This window comes from Choloepus didactylus, chromosome 27 (assembly GCF_015220235.1).
Source record: "Choloepus didactylus isolate mChoDid1 chromosome 27, mChoDid1.pri, whole genome shotgun sequence".
NCBI lineage: Eukaryota > Metazoa > Chordata > Mammalia > Pilosa > Megalonychidae > Choloepus > Choloepus didactylus.
The window spans coordinates 25,375,486-25,397,037 of NC_051333.1; the positions used below are offsets into that span (position 1 = coordinate 25,375,486).

General features: G+C 48.7%; 1 protein-coding gene across 2 annotated transcripts; it reads right to left on the reverse strand.

The window, feature by feature from the left end:
• Positions 1-10,484: 10,484 nt before the first annotated feature.
• Positions 10,485-21,158, reverse strand: POP4 (POP4 homolog, ribonuclease P/MRP subunit). Of its 2 annotated transcripts, XM_037820351.1 has the most exons (7): positions 20,970-21,158; positions 18,549-18,601; positions 16,701-16,924; positions 15,264-15,341; positions 15,026-15,087; positions 13,352-13,453; positions 10,485-12,397 (listed from the first exon to the last, which is right to left on the reverse strand). In XM_037820351.1, the coding sequence occupies exons 1-7, from the start codon at positions 20,974-20,976 to the stop codon at positions 12,261-12,263; spliced, it is 663 nt and encodes a 220-aa protein (XP_037676279.1). In that variant the 5' UTR covers positions 20,977-21,158; the 3' UTR covers positions 10,485-12,260. The 2 variants fall into 2 exon arrangements, with proteins under 2 accessions (XP_037676279.1, XP_037676280.1); XM_037820352.1 differs by lacking the exon at positions 13,352-13,453.
• Positions 21,159-21,552: the final 394 nt, after the last annotated feature.

Here is a 21,552-nt window from a genome sequence, read left to right on the forward strand (position 1 = left end):
GGCCTGCCTCACGCACCCTTCCCAAGGATAGCCACTCTCTGATGCCCCCCACTAAGGGTTAGTTTGGCTCATTTGTTTGTTTGTTTGTTTTTCCCCAATTCAGTTTTATTGAGATATATTCACATACTCTACAGTCATCCACAGGTGCAATCAATTGTTCACAGTACCCATATATAGTTGTGCCTTCATCACCAAAATCAATTTTTGAGCAGTTTCATTACACCAAAAAAATAAAAATAAGAATAAAAATACAAGAATACCCAAAACATCCCCCCCACCATTATACATTTAATTTTTGTTCCCATTTTTCTACTCATTTGTCCATACACTGGCTAAAGGGAGTATGAGAGTTTGGCTCATTTTTTAGTTTTATGTAAATGGAATCACTCAGCCTGCACTTTTTGTGTCTGTCGTCTTTCCCTCAATTTTGTGAGAGTTATCCATGTTGTATGAGGCAAGGATTGTTCATGTATTCTCATTGTTGTGTAAATTTCCATTGTAGGAATCTACTACAATTCATTGGCTGAATATATGGGTAGTCTACGAACAGTCTAGCATATGTGTTTGGGTGAACATACAGACACATTTCTGTTGGATAAATATCTAAGAATGGAGTTGCTAGGTTAAAGGGATTTCTAGTAGGTGCCGCTACACAGTTTTCCAAAATGATTATGTCATTTTGCCTGTCCACTAGCAGTCCGTGAGGGTTCTCGTGGCTCCAGTTCTTGCCAGGCCTTGGCATTGTTTTTCCTTTCATCTTAGCCATTCTGTGTGTTTATATCAATAACATATCATGGTTTTAATTAGCATTTCCTTGATGACTGATGAGGTTGAGTTCCTCTTCATACGTTCATTGGCCATTTGGACCTTCTGCCCACTTTTCTATATAGTTGCCTGCTTTTTTCTTATTGATTTGTGAGAATTAAAAAAAAATACATTCTGGATCTGAGTCCATTGTTGGATATATGTATTGCAAATATCTTCTCCCACTTTGTGGCTTGACTTTTCTCTCCTTAAGGCAGTGTTTGTTTCTTTTTTTTAAATTCAGTTTTATTGAGATGTATTCACATACCATGTAATCATCCACAGTGTACACTCAGTTTTTCATAGTACCATCACATAGTTGTGCATTCATAACCACAATCAATTTTTGAACATTTTCATTGCTCCCCCAAAAATAAGAATAACAATAAAAGTAAAAAAGAACACCTAAAACATTCCATCTCCCCATCCCACCCTATTTTTCATTTAATTTTTGTCCCCATTTTTCTATTTATCTATCCATACACTGGATAAAGGGAGTGTGAGCCAGAAGGTTTTCACATCACACAGTCACACCATGACATAGGTATACAATTGTCTTCAAGATTCAAGGCTACTGGGGGGTAGTTTGACAGTTTTAGGTATTTCCGTCTAGCTATTCCAATACACTAAAAATTAAGAAGGGATATCTATATAGCACATAAGAATACCCTCCAGAGTGACCTCTCGACTCCATTTGACATCTCTCAGTCACCAAAACTTTATTTTTTTTTCATTTATCTTCCCCCTTTTAGCCAAAAAGATTTTCTCAATCCCACAATGCTGGCTCCAGATTCATCTCTGAGAGTCATGCCCCATGTTGCCAGGGAGATTTACACCCCTGGGAGTCATGTCCCACGTAGAGGGGGAGGACAGTGAGTTCACCTGCTGAGCTGGCTTAGAGAGAGAGAGAGACGCTACATCTGAGCAACGAAGAGGTTATCTGGGAGACACTTTTAGGCACAATTATAAGTAGGCTTAGTGTATTAGTTAGGGTTCTCTAGGGAAACAGAATCAATGAGAGATATCTATGAATATCAGATTTGTAAAAGTGACTCACGCAACTGTGGGTATGCACAAGTCCAAATTCCGTAGGGCAGGCAGCAAACCGGCAACTCCAATGAAGATGTTTGAATCACTCCTCAGGAAACGAACTGTCAACTTCAAGGAACTCCTCAGGAAACACTTCAGCTTAAAAGTCTTCAACTGATTGGATTAAATCCAGCCAACTGCGTTCTTTCATTGAAGAAGACACGCCCTTCAGTGAGTCATCAGTCACAGCTGCTGTCAATTGACTGATGATTTAGTAAACCAGCCTGTCGGTTTATTAACCAGCCACAACCTCCTCGCAGCAATGGTTAGGCCAGTGCTTGCTTGACCAGACAGCTGGGTACCATCACCTGGCCAAGTTGACACATGTTGACCATCACAGCTTAGCATCTCTTTAAGGTAGTGATTTGAGGATCAGAAATTCTGAATTTCACTTTTTTTTATGTCCAACTAAAAATACAGTGGGAGATTTTCAGCTACTTGGGTCTTTTATTTTCCACTTTGCAATTGTAACTTTGTCTAATATCCAGGGGTGGTCTCACTTTAGAAACAAGGACTTCTTGAAATGTAATATAAACTTTTTGAACGCAAGTTACATTTTGCCATAGACTTTTATTTTAAAATTAAAGATGAGACTTCATCTTTAATATAAAATAATTTTGTTCCTATGCTAAAATAAAATTGCATAGTTAGTTTTGCAGGAATGAGTGTGGCTTGTGTTGGGGTAGAAATGGGATAACTTGAGCATTGAACTGAAAATGTCACTGAAAACAGTGCTTTTTTTACCTTACAATTTTGATTATCTAAAAAATTGCCTCCTGAAAATTCAATTCCTACAAGAATGCAGAGCCCAAATGCTTTTCTTTCTCCTCAGTTTCCTCCACTCCCACCCCCACCATCACTTCAGAAATAATAGCCAAGTGGTCAAAATCAGCTCTTCGAAGACTGCAATCAAGAGCAGAGATCTTAAACCACTTCCAAATGAGGCCGCCTTTCCTGGGAAATTGAAGGGTCATTCATTAGCATCAGCGGAAAAACATTCTGAGAAGAGACTCTGCAAAAAGTTGCTGACACAGAAGGGAAAACTTTGACTGTTGACCACAGTGGACACTCAAGGGGCACTGGAACAAGGCCCCCTGAGAGCATTCACCGGTAAAGGCAGACAGCTTTGAGGGTCTCTGAAGTGGCCACTTGGTTTTCCTTCTCTGGGAAGTTGGTGGGGCCTGGCAGTGGCCCAGAATAAAAGACTATGCATATTGGATTTGTGGATGCTTGTGAGGCAGCCTGAGTTCAAATCCCACTCTTCCATCTTGCTGGCCATGGGCAAGTTCCCGAGGCTCATGTCTGAATCTGGATGTTCATAACCATCTCATGGGGCTGTTGATGAGATCTGAAGGGCTTACCTACGGGGCACCCAGTAGTGGCCCAATCAAGGTTACTTCCAGTGCCCTTCCCATGCTGTGCAAGTTGATGCCCAACAGTTGGTCTCTGCATCCATTTGCCTGAAGGCTTTCTGCAAAGCCTCAGGAAGCACCTGTGCTCACCTGGGGGGCAGGCCAGAAGTGCCAGGGAGTTATCGGCCTCTGGGACAGCCCTTGCAGGCTAGCACTGGTGGATGAATATTCCAGCTCCTCACCTGCAGGTGGGATAACTGAGGTGGGTGATGTACAAAGTCTCCTGAAGTCCCCCACAGGAGGAAGCTCCAGTTGCCACCAGTGATAACACCCCCTTTGTTGTCTGCCTTCCTCTTTCCGTCTCACCCCTCTCTCCATTACCCCGTTTATTTTCACCTCCCAAATAAACCACTTGCATTTAAATCCTAGTCTCAGGGTCTGCTTGGGGAGAACACAAATGAAGAGAGTTCCTTTCCCCTGGCCTTATCCCTCTCCTCCTGGCTATTAGGGGTCCGATGTTCCCTTTTTGTTCAGTCATTTTGGGTTGGGTTTCTTCCAACACAAATAGTCCACCTGATGCTCTCATTGATGGCCTGGGGCCCCAGGAGGTGTCTCTGGGTGTCCCAACTCAGACATCTGTCCACAAGGGATCATGATGGAGAAGATACATCCACCAGGGCTCTCCTGGGGCGGCCACAGCAGGTGGAGAATCAGGACGCATGTATGAAGAAACCTTGGGCTGGACTTCCTGCTCCGACCCTGCCATCTGTGCCGCTCGGGCTCGGCTCTCCCTCCTCTGAGCACCATCTCCTGATTTCCACACCTGTCAGAGTCTCTCATCCTGTGGTGGTGCAGAGATTCCTGGCGCAGATCCCATTCAGTGCCCCTTAGTGCCTCAAGACCTCCATTGTCACATACAACTGAAACAAAATTTGATGGAATAAAACTGACTTGACCTATGTGTGACCACTGGTACTTTATTTTGTAGCCGATTTGATTTCATTAAGAAAAGAGGTGAAGGTCCCTGCCTAGTCCACTGATTATATCCATTAAAGCGATGAGCAGAGTTTGGAAACACTGTCCCCAGGCACCCACTGTGAGGCATGCTGGAACATTCGCCCCGGCTGCAGAGGGCACTGCCACTGGGTGGTTGGTCCAGGGGAACATCTTGGACGCTCAGTCCTGCAGTGCTGGAACCACCCAGGAGTGTGGGAGCCCAGCAGCAGGGCCATCACCGGTTCACTCCTTTCACCTCTGGGCACTGACCTGGAGCCAGACTTTGTGCCGGCCTGGGACGCTGCGGTGGCTGTCTTGGAGCTCACCTCTGCCCTCTATGCTTACAGTCAGGGGGCAGATGTGTGCCTGCAGCCCAGCATGGGAGGTCCTGACAAAGCCAGGCCTTGGTACAGAGGTTCTGTGGAGGGGCCCCGACCAAGCCTGGACCAGGAGATGAGGCTGGGATGACCGCAAGGCTGTGCTATTCTTGGACCGGGTCTTGGAAAGCATGAGTTATCCACTCTGCCATAGAAAGCACCACGTCAGAGCATGCCCGGAGTGAGCCCCTCTGTGCTGACGTCTTTAGGCAGCGTAGGTGGTGTAGACATACCCCGATCACCACGAGGAAACTTCCTCCCAGGGGCCGTGGGACTCGCCCAAGGCCATACAGCTCAGAAGTGTCTGAGCTGGAATCTGAACCCAGATTTTTCTGCCCGATTAAGAAACATAGATGCCAGAACTCCATGCCCAGATAGTCTGGGCTCATTTTTGGGTGAAGTCTCTGCATTTATATATATATTTAATTTCTTTATTTTTGGAAACGCAAACACTCCGCATTTCCCCCTGGTTTGTGCCTTTTAACTCCCCAGGTGATTCTAATGCACAGCCAGGCTTGATACGGGCTCCTCCTGAGAAGGTCAGCGCCCCCCGCACCAGCACGCGCTACCCAGGACTGGAAGAGGGTGTGGGGCTGACCAGGTTAGGGTGGTCTGGAGGCCTCTCTGAGGAAGCGGCTTTAGCCTGCTCCTCTGCCAGGAGATAAAAGGAGCCAGCCAGACACAGAACGGGGGAGACAGTCCTGGGCAAAAGCACGAGGCAGAAGTGCAGCCAGGATGCTGCGGCCCAAGCAGGGTGACCATCGGTCCTGGTTGGTTCGGGGCTGAGGGAAACCATGACTGTGCTCAAACCAAGCAAGATCCCGAGGGTTTATTTCTAAGGGGGGTGGGACACAGCTCGCAGGTTCAGGCAGGGCCCCGGGAGACGCGGTCTCCTTAGTTTGTTTTCCAGGAAGGCTTGGGAAATGTTGCTACTTGGGTTTCACGGAGCAAACGAGCCTTTGGGCCTGAAAGGAAAGAACCGGTGGGCTTCCTGGCTCGGTCTCTGATTCAGGACTGGAGCCTGAGGCTGCCCTCCCTCGAGGGGCCCTGTTGGGGATTTAATCCTGTCCCCACCAAAAGGCGCGTTCCGGTCCCAACCCCTGGTCCTGTGGGTGTGAACCTGTTTGTGAACAGACCTTTGAAAACGTTATTAGTGAAGGTGTGCCCGAACCGAACCGGGGTGGGGTGAGCTGGGCTTCAATCTAAGACGGCTGAAGTCCTTACAAGCAAGGGAAACTGGACACAGAAAGAGAAGCTGTGGGAGCAGCCAGAAGCTGGGAGTCACTGGAACCTGGAGGAGAAAGGAGACGCCACCGCCATGTGCCTTGCTGCATGACAGAAAAGCCAAGGAACCCCAAAGATCGCTGGCCAGCAGAAGATACTCACTGGGAGGAAGCAAGCCTTCTGGCCCCTGAGACTGTGAGCCAGTCAGTTCCTACTGTTGAGCCAATCCTTTGTACAGTATTTGTTTTAGCAGCTAGGAAACTAAGACAGGGCCCCTAGCTCTTCCGTCTTCATTATTTAGGGCCACGCTAACCTTTTACTCAACAGAGCCTGAAAGGAGCTGCTGCTGCTGTCTGAACCCTGGAAAGGGGCCCAAGCAGCTGTGGGGCCGCCTGTGAGAACCGTAAGCCTCGGAAGCCCGGGTGAGTGACCGCCACTCTCAGTTACATTCTTCAGGCAGCCGGATAACAGGGCGTTTGATCGTGGCTGCAGTCTTTAAATTCTGCAGCCAACACTGCCAGGCAGGCAATGGACCTTTAAATTTGGGAGGAAAGAGCCATCTTCAAGTTCCAAATGAGTCTCCCAAACCATGGGGCTCCCAACCTAGTGGGTGAGATGGACAGTGAGGAGGGGGTAGCAGGCAGGCTCAGGGCATGCCTTCTCTGGGGCGGGCGGGCCACACGCCGGTGTCGGTCAGGAAGGGCCATCAGCCGGTGTGAGGCTGGTGTGTGTGCCAACTCTCACCCTCCATTCGGGACAGATTCCTGACTCACTTTTTTTTTTCTGGTCAGACAACAAAAATTTATTGAACACTTATGTGCAAGGCAGTGTTCTGACGAGACAGGCAAAGTCCCTACCTTCATGGAGCTTGCACTCCAGTGGGAGAAAGTGACAATAAACAAGCAGATGAAATCACATTAGGCACTGGTTAGGTGCTACAGGAAAGCCAAGATGGGGTAATGCGGGAGCGAGGGCTGGTGGGGGCGGGGGCCGCAGAGCTGGGAGTGGGGAGGCCTCTTGGGGAGGAAGACATTTGAGTTGTGGAGAACTGAAGACAGAGGAGGGGCTGCCGTGCAGAAGTCCCGAGCAGAAGGAATGGCAGGAGCAAAGGCCCTGAGGCAGGGACAGCAGCGTGAGGGATGTACGAGAGTCACAGGCGGCAGGCTGACGGGGGATGGGGACAAGCTGAGCTCAGATCTGGGGGGGCCTGTGTGTCCCTGGCGAGGAGCCGGCTTTAGTTCTAAGGGAAGTCACTTGTGGGTTTTAAAGCAGAAGAACGACAGTCTGAGTCATGCTTCTCAAAGGTCACCTTGGCTGTGGTGGGCCGACGGTGACAGTGGCCAGCGTGGGAGCAGGAAGGCAGCGAGGGGGCCGTGGTTGGGAGGAGGGTGGCTGGCTGGCTGGGGGTTGGTGCAGGGGGGATGGGGAGAAGGGTGGGAAGCAGTGGCGGTAGTCTTCCTGAGAAACTGGATGGGGAACGTGAAGGCGAGAGAGGAGCCAAGGGGACTTCAGGTTTCCAGCCTGAGTAACTGGAGCGCTGGGATGCGACCGATTTGTGGAGGAAGTCAATAGTTTTGCAGGAGGGACGTTTGGGCCACCTGGAGTTGGGAGGCTGAGCCCGTGTCCACGTGGAGCTGTCACCTGGGCAGTTCTTTTCCCTCACTCGTGAATTCGCTGAGTACCTATGACAGGTCAGACAGTGCTGCTAGACACTGGGGTTTCAGCAGCACTGGAGACACGGTCGTGTCCTTAGGAGCTCCCACTCCAATCGAGGGGAGGCGGGCAATTAACGAAGTGACAGATTCAGTGCTGGAGGTCGGGGTGGGGGGTAGTTACGGCTGGTGATATGAACCTTGAGTGTTTTGAAATTGTGGTTGAAACCAGCAATGAAGGGAAGGTAGAGAAAAAATCCAGAGACAGAGCTCAGAGGCAGTGCAACATTTAGAAGTTTGGAAGAGGAGGAGTCATCCTCAAAGGACTTTGAGGAGGAGCAGCCAGGGAGGTAGGAGAAACAGGGGAGTGTCAAGAAAGAGGTAATTGTCAACTATGCTGTCAAATGTGATCAAGACAGAGGACTGAACTTTGAAAAGATGCAGTTCATCCAAGTGAGAGCAGTTCAGTGGAGTGGTGGGGATGAGAGAAATATCTTTCCCATCCACCCCACCCTACTCCATCCCACCTCACCTGATCCATGCACTTATCTGGCTTTAGTGAGAATCCCAGTGTGAGGCTCCATTGCCTCCATCTTCCTCCCCACCCCCTCTTCCTCCTGAAGCTAGGTCTAATGGGCCAGGGACTACCAGCAAGCTTTTCCTGTAAAAGGTGTACAAAGGGGCAGATGTAGACCCGAGAGCTGCCTCCTGTGGTTGAGAGCAGTTCTTCTCTGGGCAAAGCTGAGCAGGGCACTGAGTGGCAGAGCCCCACTTGGGCCTTATTGATTCTGGACCCTTGCTGGGGATGCTGGCTCTGATGCTGACTCAGCGTGCAGCCCATCTTGCGCCTGTCTGTCTACTTAGCAAAGCTCGTCCTTCACAGCTCAGGAAAAATTACCAGGAATGTTATTGACTCTAATTTTAATTTGTCTAGCACTCTTGTTAATGATGTCTATTTAAGACATCCATTAAAGGCCCATGAGGTTAATTAAATGGACAATTCCAATATAGTTCTATTAGAACCCCCTCTATTAAATTAATATTATAGACATTTAACAGATGTCTTAATTAGACATTATAGCTAAGAAATGCAAACTAAATTAAAACCAAAGCCATTGTCCAGAAAGAGCTTTTTACCATAATTTATGGCTTTTGGGGGGAATGTTCATGTTTACTCTTCAGAACCTAAGAGAATGGTCAATTTATCATCTTTTCCAGCATCCAGAAAATGTCAACCCGAGAGTTCCAAGTCTTCGAATCACAGGGCAGATGGGAGAGCTGGAAGAGACTTCAGATACCATCTGGACCACAGCCATCCTCAGACATCAGTGGCTGGAGGAACCTGCTGGGGTCTGGGCCCAACCTCGAGTCTGACTCAGCAGGTCTGAGGTGCACCCCTGCTGATCCCGAGTCACGCAGTTCCAGGATCCTGCTTCGGGAAACCTCGATCTAAAGGCCCCACTTGACAGGCAGTGACACTGAGGCCCCAAGACTCGGCGGCTGGATCAGCAGACTTCCACACCTGCCCCAGGGATTAGGACTTTTCTAGCAGTTCCACCATTTCTGCCCCTTCATTCCCCATCTCAATCAGTGGGGACGGCGTCAGGCAGCTACAGCCCCGAGTCCCCTCCCACTGTCCAGCGGGTTGGCCCGCACAAGCCTTCCCCTTCCCGATTCCTAGTCCTGTGATGGCTCCTTCGGGCCTGACCTGATTCCTGGCGTGACCAGGACTTCACATGCCTGGAGGAAGCCCCCTCCCCCAGGAAGCTTGACTACCCCATCTGTGTTCATTTTCTCTCCCAACCAGACTGCGCCAGCCCCGTGGGAGGGTGAGGGGGGAGATGTTCACGATGTTCACTTGTTTGCAGAAATGAAACTCGGCCAGCCCAGGGCTCCTCGCCCTGGAGGGAACAGCTCTAGACCTAAGTTTCTCTATAAGTAACCCATGGAATTCAGCTGTAAACGGGGGTGGGTGGGCCTGCAGCTCAGGGACCAGCATTCAGACTGGTTGAACTGGCTAATGATCCCAGTAAAGCCTGAGCAGGGTTTGTGAAGGGCTGGACAGTGTCTGCAGATGGGGGCTGGATACTGAGTCCTGGGGGCATGAGTGGCCATGACCCATGAGACTCTGTGCTGTTCCCTTGCTTTCCCCTGCAGGTGCTTCGTCCTTTGTCCTTCCCCAGAAAGGCTCTGACCTGTCCTGTATGGGCCCTGCAGGACAGCCGTCTCCTGCACACTCACTTGTCCTTGGGGAACTGGAAAGGGTCCCCGTGGCTGATAGCTTCTGGCCCTGCAGCCTCCTGCCTCTCCTTATGCATTGATTATATGGGTCTTTCTGGCACATTCTCTGGTGCCTGAAAACTGATTTAGCTGAATTTTGTGTGTGCTTACACGCCCAAGGCCCTAGCTCTGCTAGGGCCTGGGTTCCCAGGAAGTGTGGATGGGAGAAGCATTGCAGAGAACCCGGCCCCCCTAACAAGCCAAGTGTTGCAGCCCATGCACCAGGGCCAGCCCTGACCCGTCTCCCTGGGGCCTCGAGCCTTGTTCTGTGCAGCAGTTAGTCCAGCTTCGTCAGGAACGCTCACTGGAAGTTGGGGCCCTGCCTGCCGGCCCCTCCTACTCCTGCTCTGCCTGGGAGGATGGCATGGTCTTTGGGACATAGCACCCAGCAGCCCTGTGGAAGGGCCATGGGGAGAACGGCCCCTACTAGAAGTAGGATACCCAGCAGCAGCTTGGTGGCAGGTGAGTGCTCCTGCAAGTCTCCTTGGAAAGAGGAATACACAAATGAAACAGCAACTCACACGGAAACTTGAGTCTGCACCAAATGAAAAACCTATTTCACATGGCAAGTGGTATCAACAACTTTTCTGGAAAGCAACTGTATATTTACACATTGGCTACCTTTCACATTGAGGAGGCGTGAGTAAGACAAGTTTGGTTTAGGAAGCTAAAACACCTATGTTGTTACAAATGTGACACTTTCAGATGTCTGGAAGAACAGAAAACAGTTTATACTGAACAGAGATCTCCTAGTGGGAAGCCTGCTAATAAGCGGGCCACAGCCCCCACTTTATAACAGTGTCTCCCTTATCCCCGCACCCTTCCCATGAGGTGGGAGCATGGTGGTTAAAAGCATGGGCTCCAGAGCCGGACTATCTGTTTAAAGCCCTAGCTCAACCCTCTCAGGCAGTGAGGTCCTGGGCAAGTAAGCACTTTGAGTCTGAATGTCCTTGTAGCAAAATGGGGATAGCAACATCATAGAGGTTCAGTCACAGGCTAAGGCTGGGACTGGGCCCTGTCTTCCTGGCCCTGTGTGTGCTCTGCACCACAGGAAGGGGCAGCCGTATGCTGGGCCGGCGAGAGCATTCTTGGTGAGCAATGGCCACCACACAGAAGCAAGCAGGTTGAGCCGCCCGGAGCTGCCAGGCCCCGGGACCTGGGAGACTCTGGTGCACGCTGAGCCCCTGGGAGGCGTGGTGGCACCACACTAGTCTTTCAGTTCTACTGTCATACAGAAAGGCATTGTTCACCATTTCCTTCTCACACTGCACTTTTTTTACAGTGGAATCTGAGTGGGATACACTGAGGAAGCAAAGCCTCAGGCACTGCTGCTTCTGCTGGCATGAAGGAAAAAGCCCAGGATTTGCTGTCTATCTGTCACCAGGAGGGCTTCTGTCCTCAACTTGTTGGTCAGCAAATAATTGCTTTGGGGGTAGTAGGTCCTGCTGAGTGTGTTTCTGACCCAGGTGGCTTTTCTAATACCAGACACTGCGAGGCCTCTCTCTCGCCCCATCTCACTCCAGCCCTCGGGCCTGTCACAGAAGGGCCCCTCCTACTGACCTTACAGGCCAAGCTTTTCAACAACAAAAATGGATCTATGATGTCAATAAAGTACCATTACTGGGGACTTGGGTGCTCCTGGTGTGCTAGACCTCGGCAAGAGTTGGAGTTTCTCACTTTTCTTTTTATTCTACCTGCTGCTGGAGGCCACCAGGCTCAGGAAGGAGAAAGCAGACGAGGGCCTGAGCTACCTGTGCTGGAACAGTCACTAACAAGCACAACTAGAACTAATGATGGGCCTCTGTGGTCCATCCAGCCCAATTCCTGGAGTGAACGGGCCCTAGGTCACTGAGCAACCAAGCCATTCACTCCTTTTCCACTCTTCTAAAAAGAAAAGTAAACCTTACTTAAGTCAAAGTGTCAGATAGCAGGCATGATTAAAAAATAATGTGTCAAAAATGCACCGCACCACTGAAATGCAGTGCCTGGAGCAGGTTTTATAGGGCAGAAGGAACCCCAAAAAGACAATCCAGGTGCAATTTTGGAGGTTCCCTTCCTCTCCACCCTGGCAGAACTGCAGGAATATTTCCTTTATTTGACTCTGTTTATGCTTATATATATATATATATATATAAGCATATATATATATATATGTGCATATGTAACAATTACATAATAACAATTGATTCATTATAAGATATTCAGACAACACAAAAAGGTAGGAAAAAGCAATAGAAATCTAATAATCCCACCATTCACAGACACTGGTGTACTTTCTGCAAGTCCTTTCTCTCTCTGTGACTACAAAATGAAAACCACCCCCAAGTCTCTACAGCCCTCTGTTCCTTGACGTCCTCGTTCATTATACTGTCAAGATCCTCCCATCTGATTAAATGTCCTTACTGAGGATTTTCCTGGCTGGGGGGATCCCTAACCCATTTCTTTTCTGAGAGGTTTTGGGGTGCCTACAATTGTCAGCAGAGAGTTCACAAGTCAATGGTTCCCTTTGCTTTGAACTTCTTCGCAGACCGCTCACTGGACCGAAGCTGAAATTTGCTCCCGTAGATGTAGGAAATAAAGTCATCAATTTCCACAGTAAACACACAGTTTAGCTTGGGAATAACTGAAAAAGAAGTAGGAAAAGGGTGAGAAAAAAATCCTAGAAATACGTGCACTTTTATGCAGAATATTATTTTTAAAATGCTTGTACTAAAAAAATAAAAACAAACCTAATAGGGAATGAGGAAACTGACAAAAGGCAGCAGCACCAGGATTACGGGTGGTTATTTTGCCATAAGGCCAATTTATTCCCGTTTTAAATATAACTCAACATCAAGTTTTCAGGGTCAAAGGCTGTGAACTTCCAGAACCAGAAACTCCCAGAAAGACTTCCATTACAAGACTTCCCACACAATTTTCAGATGCACTCTTGGCTTTATGCTCAATGGGGAAACTTGCATATTACCTTCTGAGATTTAAGATGAGAACAGAATATACAGGGAAATGGAAAGACACAGAAAGAAAAGCCAACCTCAAAAACTAAAGCAAGAGAAATCTCCAACAACTGTTTTGAAGTCTTCAGGTTTGTGGGGAAGATCGGGCTCAGGCTTGGCTCTGCCACAGTGCCGTCTGGGAGCTGAGCTGCCCTGACTTCCTTGGAACCCCAAGTGTTACTACCCAGGGTGGGGCTCACAGACCTCCAGCCACAGGCACTACTTTCATTTCCTCCAGTGTAAACTGTGTGACCATATAGTTCTAGGAGGCAGCAGTCTTTCGGCAGGTCGATGGTCCCAAACCCAGGAACCAGACAGACCCAGGTCTCTTGAAGCACAGCCATGCAGCCTTTCTGGTCTTAGTCATTAGCGGCTGTGCTCACAAACACCTTCAAGGAGAGTCATGGGGACAGGGACAAGGGGGTTGTTGTGGGGGTGGTGGTCTATGAAGGCTTTGAATGCTGGGGCAGTAGGTTCCAGAAGATAGGAGTATTTGTGAACTGAGTTTTTTGGAGTCATATGGATGGGGTTGACAGAGCAGCTAGGGTGGCCCCACCCACATCATCTCAGACGTGACGACGTACCTTTTAGGCGGTCTTCTTTGGTGATAATTTTGAAAACGTGCTTTGTTTCCTGGAGAAGGATTCCCGTAACACCCACATAAGAGGGGCATTTGGATTTTGTGACTGCAAAGGAAAAGGGAAGTTCAGGGCTCTTGCCTCTGTGATCTTCGGGGAGCCCCAGCCAGGCCTATGTGGCTAGGGGCTCTGATCCATCCCCGAGTTTGCAGAGGGAGAAGGGGAGCACTGGGGGAAGGAGGGAGTTGGAGGCCCCACAGTGGGGCAGTGACAAGTTGGATGAGCTCTGGTCCCCAATCCCTTGCCCTGTAGCCTCCGCAGCCTCTGGGCTGCCTCTTATAAAAGTGCCCTTTTGAGGGTCTGCTGCCATGGGGTCTGGGCAGGACTCTGGAGCAGGCGGTCAGGCACTGTGCCAGCAATACAAGGCCTCCAGTCTGGGTGCTCTGACAGGGCCAAGTCTCACCTGCAGGATCTGAATCAGTACCTGTCCATCCTGCACTTCCCAAGACCTGCCAGCCAGAATGGGAGCCTGGCCACATGGCTGCCTGTCAGCCAGTGATTGAGCGAGCTGCCCTCTCAGGCAACAGGCCCTCACCTCTCCCGAACACTGTCACTGTATTCAACAGACAACACTGAGCATCGACCACCTGCCCAGCCCTGCCTGGGTAAGGGGGTGCAGAAGTGAGGCACAATGTGTGCCAAACAACAGACAATTTTAGTGCAGGTACTAGGAGGGCTAAGCAGGGTAAGGAGGGTGGGGGTCTCCTTAAGCTGCAGCAGACCCTCAGGGAAGTGACCTCAGAGCAGGGAGGAGCCAGTCCCTGAACATGCAAGACAGAGGGAACAAGCAAATACAAAGGCCCTGAGGCAGGGCCAAGCCTGATGTAAGAGAAACAGAAAGACAGCCTATATAGTTAGACCCAGTATCCAGTGAAATCAGTGAGGATTGGCAGACTGCAGCGAGGAGGCAGAATTCAATATGATGGAAATTGCCAGAAGGTGTTAAGCAGGGAAGGGATGTGATTTGATTTCTGTTTTAAAAGCCCCTCTCTGGCTGTTTGGTGGGGGGTGGAACGGGATGTTGGCAGAGGGTTAGGCAGCTGCTGCCACATCCAAGGGAGATGACGGTGGCTTAGGCTTGGGGACCAGGACATGCTGATGGACAGGGGTAGGGGTTAAGAAAGATGAAACACAGATGACTCATAGTTATCCGGCCTGAACAACTAGGTTACACAGTGGCATCATTACCTGAGACAGAGAAGACCAGGGAAGAGATTGATTTTGGGGGGAGACTAAGAGCTCTGTTTTGGATATGTAAAGTTTGAGTAGCCTATGGCACATCCAAGGCTTATGCAAGTGGACAGCTGGATGTACATCTGAGTCTGGAGTTCAGGAGAAAGGTCAACTGCGTTTGAAACCACAGGACTGGATGAGAGGAACTCTGTGTTCAAGATGCCAGGCCATGGGCCACTGTGCCCTCTGGGATACCAACAGGTGGCTGGGACTGGCCAGACAGCTGGAATCACCCCCGACCCTCAATTCAGGTGAACCGGGGACATCTCAAGGAATTATAAAGGATTTAGCTCTAACCTCCATCCAGAACATGTCTAATTCTGGAACACAAGAGCAATATTGCCATTTAGTGACCTAAATTATCATGTACTCTTAGAGGGAAGTTACCTGAAATCATAGCACCATGAAGATCTGCCTTTAACAGCTTAGCCTGAATCATCTGTGGCTGCCTACGAGACAAACAGAATCCCTTACTTTATGCCATAATAGAGTTCTGAAAGAAGTCAACAGGTCTACAAACTGCTGCAGTAAGGCAATGCACACAGCTGGCTCCTAAGGCTGCATTTACAATGATTGTGGACTTGAGTTTGACCCCAAAGGGCAAAGCTTCAGAAATTCAACTCACGTGTCTGGCTTGAGACCATTGCACAAGTCCCGGATGTACTGTTTCCAGAGTTCGTGTAGTGGCAAAAAAAGACTATATCTGCAGAAAAGTCAGAACCAGGAAAAAACATTAGGCAACCTGAGTTTGGGATCAGGGTGTTCAAAGGGTGGGTTTCTCACCAGCACAGTGCTTGATGCAGTACCAAGAACCTGCCCTGGGACTTGCTGGGAACTGGGTGCACATTCTCATCCTATGGCTCATGACCTGACCAAAGTCAACTATCCTTACCCCCTGAACTTCCGTTTCCTCACTGGTAGCACCCTTCTTTGCCCCTTTATCCTGCCTATTGGTTGGCTGCAGCCCTGATAGTGGGAACTCAAGCAGACACTTCGGAGCAGGAGGTGACGTCTAGGTGGAGCAGCAAGGTCTGTGTTCCTGGGTCCCTGCCACAGCAGCCCAGGATGGCGTTCATCTGGACGGCTTTCCGTGAGAGAGAAATATACTTTAATCTTGTTTAAATCTTTGCTACTTGAAGTTTTCTGTTATATAAAGCTGAACCTAGTAAGCTCTCCACAAACAGGAGCTGCCGATTGTCATGCAGGGTCTCATGCCTGGTAACTAAGTTTACCTGGAAGATCAGTGAGCCAGTGGTGGGGAGAGGAGGAGGGGAAAAGGGGGCCACTGTCACTTGCCCTAGTATCCCTCAGGGATTCATTTACACGAAGTCATCAGTTGTAGAAATGACAACCACAAGCTCAAACCCAAAGGTTGTGAGACCAGCAGTGCGGCAAACCCAGGGCAAGTTGTAGACCCCTCCACCCAAAGTCCAGCTGGTCTCTTAAAGGGGCCAGCGAAAAAATGCCACTCTTTCACCGTCTTCTGGAAAGTGGGAGTCTAGTTGGCTACAGATCTCTAAGCAAAAGCCTACACACAGTCCTAAGACAGGACTTGGAACTGTGGCCAAAGAGGGATGGGTGTCAGCCGGAGAGAGGAATACGTCCTCCCACAGATTTAACACGTGCTTTTCAGAAACTTACGAAATGTGTGGGCAGCATCTTTCTTTGGCAATAAAACCCCAGTGGGTGATTCTGTCCAGTGCTATTAAAAACCACAAAGATATAGATATATATAAAGAAATATAAGCTCCTCTTTTCTAAGAAAGCTGAGAGACAAACAGCCGGTTGCCATGGGCAACTGCCTCACTTATAGCACTGGTCTTATTAGTTAAGGCTAGGACAGAAGCCAAACAATGCGAGTCCTCAGTCTCACCAGGCCAAACCCCGACACAGCACCAATCGGTAAAGGAAGGCTGCCCCCTTGTGGCAGAAGAGGGAGCGTCTCCTTTAGATTAAGTGGAACAGGGGCTGCTTCCTCTCCACCGGGCTTCCCAAGTCCATACCCAGGGGAGAAGAGATGATGCCACCATGGGCAGAAAGGCACAGAAAAGGCCTGGTTTACCTCTGCTGCTCGGGCTTAATGTCAAAGAGCCGCAGCTCCCTCCTCTGCCGGGCAGAAAGGCCTTTGGATTTCTTTTTCTTCTCCTTTCGCTTCCGGTGAGCAAAGTACTCTAGGACGACCGCCTTGCGTTGCAGCTGGTCCTGGAGGGCCTCCTGGCTCAGGTGGGGCATGCTGCGCTTCAGGAAGGCCTTGACGAAGGCCTCAGCCCGCTGGGTTCCTGGATGCTACATGGGATGAGAGGGTGTGGTGCTCATGGACGTGGTCTGGGCAGCCGGGGACCCCAAGCACTCACACACACACACCCCTGGAGCCACTGGAACAGCAGCCATGACTCCCTTCACTCTTCACTGACCCATCTGTCCACCCACTGAGGCTCCCACAACTTCTCATCTGCCAGGCGTTTGCTACCCCAATGTGAATGTGAAAGGAACACTGAAATGCCAATTCGAGACTGCCTTTATCACAGGAAACAGCTGTGTCAAAATCCAAATTTCTAACCTGCTTCTCTAAGGTTATTCTAATGAGGATGTAAAAACTTTACATTTTAGACAAAAGACCCTTCTCTTCCTTGGCAGGGAGGAAAACTTGAGAAATATATGACAATATTTCATCAGTCATGACCAGATGAAGGTGAGCTTAGAGTACATCTAAGCTATGGCCCTGAGGAAAATGATCCTAAGGCAACGGAAAACAGCAAAACCAGGTGCTCCAGGGTTGAGGTCAAGCCTCAGGAAAAGGGATTTTGATACTGGGTCCACATCACAGTTCCTCTTTACTTAGGTGTCTACCACTGCAGACACAGTATGGCTACTCTCCAAGAGATCTGCTCCTGCATCGCTTGGAGAAGGAACTGTCAAGCGAATCTCAGGCCCATGCACCCATTTTCTCCAAGACAGAGCCGAGTGCCACATTATCATGAAGAAGCAGGCTCCTACAAAGGACTTTTGAGTAAAATAACTCTCATATGGGGTGTAATTAATTCTTGGAGACAACCCGATATCATGACCTCAGCAGTTGGACTTCCACCAGTCTATTCATTAATTGGCGTGTACTTCCTGTCCTCGTCTGCCACAGCCCCATGGAGTACTTGCTACCGAGGTCTTGCTGTTTTCTGGGCCCTTTTTGCACTAACCAGGCTGTAAATACTTTGAGGCTAACCTGTCAATAGTAATAAAGCCCCCCCTTCATGGGGAACAGGGGAGATGAAAAGATATAACATGCCTAATTCATGAGGTAGTCCGAGGATGAAAGGAACTATGCCTGCCTCAGCTTTGTACCTTCATACGCTAACTAAAAGTGAATTCATTATCATTGTTATCAACACTGTGAGAGGACACTTATTTGATTCTTTTAAATACCTCAGTGGCCCCTCTTTTGTGGAGAAGCCAATTAAAGGTATATTGCTCATTCAAAATCTTGACTCCAAGGTAACTCCCTCACTATAAGTCATAAATGGAGCTTTTGACAAACTGACAAAGAATATTGGAAGCATCCAGATACAATCTATAAATTCCACTTAGGAAATGTGATTTGCCTTCCCTCTTCAGTAGTGACAGGGGCACAGTGACAAGGTCAAACAATGGTGTGCACCAGGGCAACTTTCAGGTGGATGTGGCCTATGTCCCCTCCCACAGTTGGAGATGACAGAAGATCATGATGCCCCAGCTGATCGAACTTTGGCACAAGAGGAAAGGAAGCCAGTGTATGGAAACAGGCCATCAGAACAACAGAATCTGATTAACCCAGCATATCTACTGGAAAGATGAGTAAAATACAGAAAAGAACATCGCCACTGAGCCATCTTTGTCATCACCCTTGTTGCTCTCACACCTCCTGACAAGCACTGACCTGAACATCGAACTCTTTTGCCTCCTTCTGAGAAAAGGCATGGTAGACCGCACCTGGGGGATTAAAAAAAAATAAACACGAAATGATCAGTTTCTGTTGGGTATGGCCATAGGAGCCAAGACGTTTTTTTTTTTTTAAATCAACTGTATGAAAAAAATAAAAAAAAACATACAATAAAAGAACATTTCAAAGAGACCATAACAAGGGAGTAAGAAAAAGACAACTAACCTAAGATAACTACTTTACTTCCAACATGTTCCTACTCTATCCCAAGAAAGTAACTTATTACAGCAACATTTCTGTGAACTTGTTCCTACTATACCCATCAGAAATTAACAGACCATAGTCATTCCTGGGCATTCCCAGAATGTTAAATTTACCCACGACAGCTTATCTGTTCTTCTTTCATTATTGTTCCCCCTTCCTGATTGAAGAGCCAAGACCTTTTAAACTATGACAATAACTAAGCTTCTTCAGCCATGGGAGAAGGACGGGTGGCAAGGAAGAGCAGAGCCATCAGAGCTTTCCTGGATGCCTCTTATCCTGCCCTCCAGCATGTCCATCCTACAGGTTCCAAGGGTGGGATTTAATTAACACTTTAATGTGTGTACGCATCCCTGGGGATCTTATCAAAATGCAGATTCCTGGATCCAACCTCCAGCTCCTGCATTTTCTAGCAAGTTTCCTGATGCTACCACAGGTCAGCAGATCACATTTTGAGTTGTACTAGTTTAAAACACAAGATATAAACTTGAGTAGCTGTTTCATAAGCCTAACGAAGTAACTCATTTAAAAGTTATGTAATATTGCTGTACAGGATGCAGATCGCTGGAAAACCACATTTTGTTGTTCGTAAGATCAAAATTTTTTTTTCCATATTTTAACAACTATGAAAATGGAAAGAAATTCTGCTTCAAGAATACAACCACCCTTGTATGAATTTCCAGCCTAACAGCCTCCCTTATGGATTTTGGATTCAAGATGGCAACGTCAATTCTTGCCTGAATTTCCACCTGCCAGCCTGCCCTACACATTCCAAATTTGCTAGCTCCCACAACAGTGTAAGGCAATTTCTTAAAATAAATCTTTTATATATATATGTGTGTTTGTGTGTATGTGTATATATATATATATATATACACACATATATATATATACATATACACATACTGGTTCTGTTTCTCTGTAGAACCGTAACTGACGGTGTCCTAAAACTGATGGAATACGGTAGGTCTTTCTTTAAACTCAAAATATATATTGAACAATGTAGTTTCAACCTCTAAAATTTCCATATTCCTGTTTCTTACTTAATTTTGTCTGAAACAGGAAATTATGGGATTGTGGGGAGAGTATGTCAATACAATAAGAAAGTCCTGGATTAGGGGCCAAATGACTAGAAAATGTGGCTCACACTATTTACTCTATAAATTCCCAGTTCCCTAGTGCTTTTCTGTACACCCCAGTGGAGCCTAGTGCTTCCTTGAGTACAAGCAAACCAAGGTGGTTACAGGTTTTATATACCAGGTCTAGTTCTCACAGATGGAAAATGAGGATTACAACCTGCTATATGGAGGGCAACTTGCAGGGCCTGGAACCCCAGGAATGACCCCCTTTGCTTCACCTGTCAGAGGTGCCTAGTGAAACGCAACTGTAGCAGGTGAAGATTTGGAAGCCTTTGCTTCAATAATATGCAAGTAATGGTTATCGAGCACTCATTACTCGCCAGGCACTGATTAAAAGCTACACATGCTGTTTTATCTCATCACATATTCAAGACAATCCTTTAAAGGAATTGTTATTCTTATTATGCACATGAGAAATCTGAAGCTCAAAAAAGCTGAGACACTTAACTTGACCACATAATTAAGAAGCGGCAGAGCTGAACTCCAAATCCTGATCCCAAACCCAGTCTTAATTAACAGTGTCTACACTTCCTGCCTCTAACTGCTCTGGGTGCTTGCTCTCCTCCTTGGCACACCCCTTATCCGCTGGACTCCCAAAGCGTTGGATTAGGGACACCATAATCCCCCAGCAGTTTAAACCAGACAAGGGTCGTTCACAGACAGAGCAGCGGGCTGGGCAGGCACCTCATCAGTACCTTACAGAAAGGAAAACAAGGTTGCAGGGAGGGGCAGGGCCTCGACCACCATCACCCCGGTCGGGACACGGCCTCGATCCCTCCCGCGCACCTCACATCACTGCGCGGCCCTCGGGGAGAACCAGCCTCCAGCCTGAACATCAATCCCCGGCTTAGAGACTGAACCAGGCCAGTCTGCACTCGGGGCCTCACTTTCTTTTTACGTAAGGTAGGAGAGCTCCTGTGGCAGTTCACTTCGGCCTCCGCGGCAACAAGTAGGCCGGACCCATGTCACCCACCAGCACCAGCCCTCTCCAAATCTCGCGGCCCTCAACTTCGCTTACTCTTCATTCTCGGACGGCTTCCGGTACGCGCTGACGATGTTTCCTTCGGGCGTCGCTCACTCTTTTCCTTCTTTCCACTTTCTTCAGCAACAGCGGCTACCCGTCGCCAGTCTCGTCAAAGTTTACAGCGGAAGAATTCCTTCCACCCCAGGCTGCCCGGCACGCCTTACCGACAGTAACATCCGGGTTCTGCTGTACTCCGAGCTCGTGTACGGCGCTACGTGTGACGTCAGCGACGCGCGCCGACTTAGAGTGGCGCATGCGCCTTGGAGGAGACTGTAGCCGACTTCAAGCCCTGCCCGGAGAGGCTCCGCACCTGCTGAAGTGACCTTGCGTGGCTTCTGATTCGTGGGCATTTTTAGCCCGCAGCTTTTGCAGGCTGGGGAAGGCCAGGAGCAGGAACTTTGGAGTTCGGGCACGTGCAGTGTTTGTGAGGACCCGGCGTAGAGTGAGGCCAACAGACCTGGAGAGAACACGAGGGAGTTGGGACGGAGAGGGCGGAAATGGGACTGGGATGAGGCTGGGGATGGGGGAATGAGGCCGTGGGCTCCCTTATGGTGTTCTCTAGTGATCAGCCGAGGCA

Excerpts from the sequence above, each read along its gene's own strand:
- POP4 (XM_037820351.1), bottom strand. Across the intron at positions 16,925-18,548 it reads CAAAAGAGTTCGATGTTCAG|CATCCAGGAACCCAGCGGGC; the intron begins GTCAGTGCTTGT and ends CATCCCATGTAG. Across the intron at positions 13,454-15,025 it reads TCATGGTGCTATGATTTCAG|TCACAAAATCCAAATGCCCC; the intron begins GTAACTTCCCTC and ends TTTCCTTTGCAG.